Source organism: Littorina saxatilis, linkage group LG2 (assembly GCF_037325665.1).
Source record: "Littorina saxatilis isolate snail1 linkage group LG2, US_GU_Lsax_2.0, whole genome shotgun sequence".
Lineage (NCBI taxonomy): Eukaryota > Metazoa > Mollusca > Gastropoda > Littorinimorpha > Littorinidae > Littorina > Littorina saxatilis.
The window spans coordinates 54,017,481-54,023,480 of record NC_090246.1 but is presented as its reverse complement, the minus strand read 5'-3'; the positions used below and the strand labels follow the sequence as shown (position 1 = coordinate 54,023,480).

Below are 6,000 nucleotides of genomic sequence, written 5' to 3'. Positions count from 1 at the left end.
ACCCTTTACACTCCACCTTTTAACATGTCACCTTTACATATTTCATCGAGCACGTGGGCCTGCACAACGAACTTTTAAAACAACAAATCAGCCATTTTCCCTCCTCCTCTCCATATACAGATTAACCTTTTAGCGTCACAACGAGCATATTATGCACTAACCTGGAAAGAACAACAGAGAGTATTTCATTCCACAAACATTGGCTCGTCAACAGCGTTTGATAACGATTTATTAACTCAACAGCCTATGAATGTGTAGCTCTCATTAAGCGAATCCGCTTCCGTATATGACTTATCGCCCGTCGGCGAATTTGTAGCCACAACCCTTGTACTGAGTTTTCTTCTGCGTTGAAATCCTCGAACACCCAGTCAAGAACACCTGACAACCTCGTCGTCAGAAAATATCTTGCAGCGAAAAGGCGGTCACTTCTCCGTTGTTCCAAGAGTCCTCCTGGACACGCAGAGCAGGCACGTTGACATAAACAATGTCTGAACGCGTTGAATACCATCAACTCTTAGACAGAAAATGACCTTCTCCTCTCGACGCTTGTGCCAAATGGGAAGTACAACGTCTCTCCCCCTATTAACTCGTCAACAACATCACGTGACTCCAGCGACCAATCGCTATCGTCAAAAATATAGCGCAGTCTAGCTGACTTTGCCGAGACAGCAAAATCCCGCACGTGAAAAACCTGTACACAATATTACACCTCGCACCACAGTCGTGGAGGTAAAACGAAATTCTCGAGCAAAAATTCCTTTAGTTGCGATAAGCACAGGCGCTTTGCATCGCAATTTCGGAAAGGCACCCTACAAAGAGTTTCTTCCCCAATCAATGTCACCAAACCGTGACAAACGCAGTGCAGCATATATTTCCACACACACAAAACCTTTCTAACTAATGAGGTGCAGTTGCTGTCGCTTGGGGTTAATTTTAAAACACGAATAATGTTTAATCTTTTAAAACTGTCTGTATGTACACGGGTATGTGGCGACTTTTGATAGTAAATAACTTGAACATCCGAATGATTCAAGCACTACAATCTTACCGAGAGTGCCTATACACGATTTACTTACGTTACTGTCGCCTGGCTACAGTGGCGTAAGTTATGCAACATTCTCACTCGTTTATCATCGTCACTTAAGGCTGACTTTGTTATAAATAAATTTACTGAAAATCATGGAAGGAAAACAAGGCACACATTGCAAGCTATAAAAACAAGTTTAAGTCGATAAATATGGGGATGTTAGCTGTGTCACCAACTTCGAGGATACATACGTAAGCAAACTCTACAAGGATATTGCAAACATACACACCGTATAGAGTAGGCTAGGGCAAAATCGGTCAAGATTCACTTCCGGGAGCACGCACGGGCAGACGCTTGGTAAGTTTTTTCCTGTTTTCTCAAAGTAAACCCCGTTTTACACCCTGTGCTGCACCCGAGCGTTTGTAGACAGATGTCAGGTAACGTCTGCTATAATTTTATGATGGCTGATGCTGTATTTGTGGCAAAAACTTGCAATGAAACCGTCAGTCGGGAGCTAAAGTCCGGATGCGGACCAGATTTGGATGGCTACGGTCAAGATTGTTTACTTTTTAGGACCATTTTCGTCTGTTTTCTCGTTATATTTTGCACTCTGGCATATTCACGCATTAAACCCAACACTCTTCTCGCTTTTTGCATCAATAGAAAATCTATGTCTGCTTTAGATCTCCGTACTTGGGCATCAGCATTCACTTTATTCATTGCACTATGTATTGAAGGCTAAAGTCCATCTCATTTCAGCCCAGAACAGCTAAAGGGCTAAAGTCCAGAACAAAAAGAGAAAGACGTCTTTGTGTTTGATTTATGCATGCTATAAGCCCAGTTTGATTGATGACATACTCTTGAGAAAACACAGCAATGTCTTTGCATTGTAGTAATACTACTACTACTACTACTACTACTAATAATAATAATAATAAGAAGAAGAAGAAGAAGAAGAAGAAGAAGAAGAAGAAGAAGAAGAAGAAGAAGAAGAAGAAAAAGAAGAAGAAAAAGAAGAAGAATTAATAGCATTTATAAAGCGCATTTCTGTATACCTCAATGTGCTGATGGGGGTCTTCAGTTTGAATTTCACCCTTTGAACTCTTGGCTTGATGTTGAAATGCCAAAACATTGCTTTCACTATAGCATGGGTATAACTATTTTAAGAATGTGTTGTTCCTTGTTCCAGCTGATGGACATCAGATGCTACTACTGCGAGGGCAAATTTGACTCAATCAGAGTCGTCAAAGAACACCTGGAGTCAAATCATTCAGATAAACAGCCCAAATTTCGTCAATTGACCATTGATGAAAAAACAGGGAAACATTTGCTAATTAGCAAAAGTTTCAAATATGAAGCATGCGCAGCGAGTCCCGAAGTCACGTTCCATGTAGCCTTTTCCACACTGTTCACATTCAAACGTTGGCCCATCCCCAGACCCATGTGCCATCTTGGCGTGCTTGTGGAGGTTGCTGGCAGTTTTGTACTGACGCCCACAGCCCCCACACAAATGCGCCTTGTGTGGGGTGGATGTATGTTTCGGTTCTCCCGGCTCCTGGTCAGTCTGGTCAGTCTCCGCCGGCACACTGACAGCTTCCTCGACCGTTCCTGGCACAACTTCCTCGGAACAGTCGAGGAAGCTGTCTAAAGTAAGTACTGATAAATCAGCCATCTGCAAAAAGCAAAACCTCGCACAATGTTAAACATTTGAACTATCCAGACAAATGAAAGGGCTGAATCCCATCCCCTACAATGCAAAAACATTGCTGTGTTTTCTCAAGAGTATGTCATACATTGCACACCAATCAAACTGGGCTTATAGCACGCATAAATCAAACACAAAGACTTCTTTATCTTTTTGTTCTGGACTTTAGCCCTTTAGCTGTTCTGGGCTGAAATGAGATGGACTTTAGCCTTCAATGAATAAAGTGAATGCTGATGCCCAAGTACGGAGATCTAAAGCGGACATAGATTTTCTATTGATGCAAAAAGTGAGAAGAGCGTTGGGTTTAATGCGTGAATATGCCAGAGTGAAAAATATAACGAGAAAACAGACGAAAATGGTCCTAAAAAGTAAACAATCTTGACCGTAGCCATCCAAATCTGGTCCGCATCCGGACTTTAGCTCCCGACTGACGATTTTATTGCAAGTTTTTGCCACAAATACAGCATCAGCCATCATAAAATTATAGCAGACGTTACCTGACATCTGTCTACAAACGCTCGGGTGCAGCACAGGGTGTAAAACGGGGTTTACTTTGAGAAAACAGGAAAAAACTTACCAAGCGTCTGCCCGTGCGTGCTCCCGGAAGTGAATCTTGACCGATTTTGCCCTAGCCTACTCTATACGGTGTGACATAGTATGTTTGTTTACTGACTTGCATTTGGGTTTTGAAGTTTCATGAGTGAGTGCATTTCAACACATGTCACCAAACCGAAACGAAAGGCTTCTGTTAAATCATAGATACGACTTTCTTTGTCAAAAACATCTGTTGCGTTCTTTTGAATGATAAATACGTTACCCATATGGTTTACAAGAAATTATTCCAGAAGCTACGCAATCTATGCCCGAGAATGAATGAAACGCTTGTTGCGTGGAGCATGACTTGACGCCATTTTCTTTCATTCCATGCAATAAAAAAACACTTTATTTTCACAATTGTAGGAAACATTCCAAGTAAAAGAAATGCTTCTATATATGCTTTACTAGAATCTATAAGAATCAGACATTGCACAACTTGTCCCTTCTGTCATTACATGTCGTAGTGCTGTGGACCAGACATGAGACATTTAGGCTTCAACTCTGGATAAATGCTTTTCCCTAAAACACATAACACTTGTCTCCTTTCTTGAAATTGAAGAAAAGAGAAGATGCATGAATGTCAACAGGGCGTTTGGTGCATTTTAATTTAACAATCTTTGTTTCTTAAATGCAAAGAACATCCCAGTGACGCACTGAAAGACAAAACGTCTTAATTTAATGACGTCAAGGTATTCCTTCTGGATTCAAAAACAAGGAAACTCACCTTGTCAAATGTAGACGAACAGAGCGTCAAACGCGTGGCAACAGAGATGAAATGTTTCATACACTAAGTGTGTGACACCAAAACTTCAAGTGCTTTTCAGACCTATTACACTACTTCTCACTGCATATATACTAACTTAATAGCTCAGAAAAAAAGCCACATAAAGAAGGTTAAATACTTTGTCGTTGGTTTTAACACCAACATATACAGTTCCCTTCTTCCCTTATGTAAACATTGTCAGGCACGCAACGTTCAAATTCAGGAGACAAACACAAGTGATTATACGGTCAACTACATTGTAAGTGCCAACCCCCTTATGCACCAATTTCGCCCAAGAAAAGGGGGTGGGCGTTTACAAGTTTTTCGTGGTAAATAGCGGTATTTGATCACTTTGTATGACAAATTTAATTTCAATATGATGTGTTTCTGTTCAAAATATCTAACCTCTACGTATCTTTCTCTGTGACACAAAACGTCTGTATGTGTGCCTTGCAAGCATGGAACGTTAAAACTAACCACACATAAACATCCCTTTGCATGATAGTTTAAGAAGACATGCTTATATCTTAAATAAATCACTGAATGATACTGACTCGAGATCTGCCTTGCATTACCGGCATTGCAGCGCAAATGTCTGAGCAGATATCACAAACCTGCGCAAAATGAATAGTGTCATCAATGTTATTTCCCCAAATACCCCCAGCTCCATCCTGTTTTAGCATGGCTTTCCAGAGACTGCAGTGACAAACGTATAAAATAAACAGCATTACCGTATCGTAGCATCTTAATTGTCATTGTGGATCAAAATGCTAGGTCCGTATTGCGTGCGGAGTTTCACAAACCATTAGAACAAATCATTTCTCTCCTGTTATCCTTGATCCAAATGTGGGGAGTGGACGTTTGCAAAGTACTATACCCTATACACAACGTTTGACCCAAAGTATAAGGGGTGGGCGTTTACTCGATACTGGGCGCTTACAAGGTAGTTTACGGCACACCTGTGGTTTTTATTTGAAAACGGTTCATGACAATTGAGAGAAACCCACACACTGACATCATAAAGCTTGACGGGATAAACCTAAGCAGTCCACAAAATGGGTAACCGGTCCGAATTGAACTTTTGGAGACTATAACCATTAGCATTCTGGTTCAATATTCAGACACACACTAAACCTCACGGCTTCAATGGACGGCAGTAACACAACCGAAATAATCTCGGTAGTGATCTACAACCAGCATAGAGTGGAGGGTCTTGAGGTGGTCGGACTTGACGCCTACAACAATCTGAGGGCAGTCATCAACGTCTCGGTCACTCTACAGGCCACGGTCACTGGCGGCTCCAACCTCAAGGCGCTGTGGCGAATTGGACAAGATGTGATCTCCCAGGTGAGACAAAGCTTCAAGGACATTTGTTCTTTTTATCTTGACTTCAGTTGCTTTCCTTTTGCCGATTTCCTTTTATTCTATTGTACTAGTTCTCTTCGGTTGCAATCCTTTCAGCCGATCTCATTTTATTCCACGGTAGTCTGCTGAAAGAGATGTTTTTCCACACGACAGCTGACTAACTGTAGCTGTAAACAGTCTGGTATTCTCATCAAAATCAAACAAGGTGTCTCTGTTTGTGATTCGGTTCTGGAAAATCAAGTGTTATGTTCTTCACAGCACGATGTAAGATAAGGTCATACAATAGTAGATATATCCTTTCAATGCATTTAGTTTAATTGGTGGTTTTTTTACAAGATGTTGCTCAATCATGCTTTTTTTTCTCAGCGCACTGTAAACGTTAGTCCCGTCTGTTCTTGCAGACGTACCCACCTGACGTCTTGAATGTAACCTACGAGAAGACGTGGACCTCGCCAGCCACGTACCCAGTCGAGGTGATCGTGTCTAACGAGCAGAACGCAATGTCCAGCTCCTTCAACCTGACTCTCGGTACAACTTCCGATT

At 41.5% G+C, this 6,000-nt stretch overlaps 1 protein-coding gene across 1 annotated transcript in view; it reads left to right on the top strand.

Moving 5' to 3' along the window:
* LOC138953449 (polycystin-1-like) overlaps positions 1-6,000 on the top strand; it is a 67,840-nt gene that overhangs the window by 41,347 nt on the left and 20,493 nt on the right. Inside the window, exons 12-13 of the mRNA XM_070325269.1 lie at positions 5,214-5,439; positions 5,859-5,985. Coding sequence (XP_070181370.1) covers positions 5,214-5,439; positions 5,859-5,985 — 353 coding nt within the window. The remainder of the gene's footprint in view (positions 1-5,213; positions 5,440-5,858; positions 5,986-6,000) is intronic.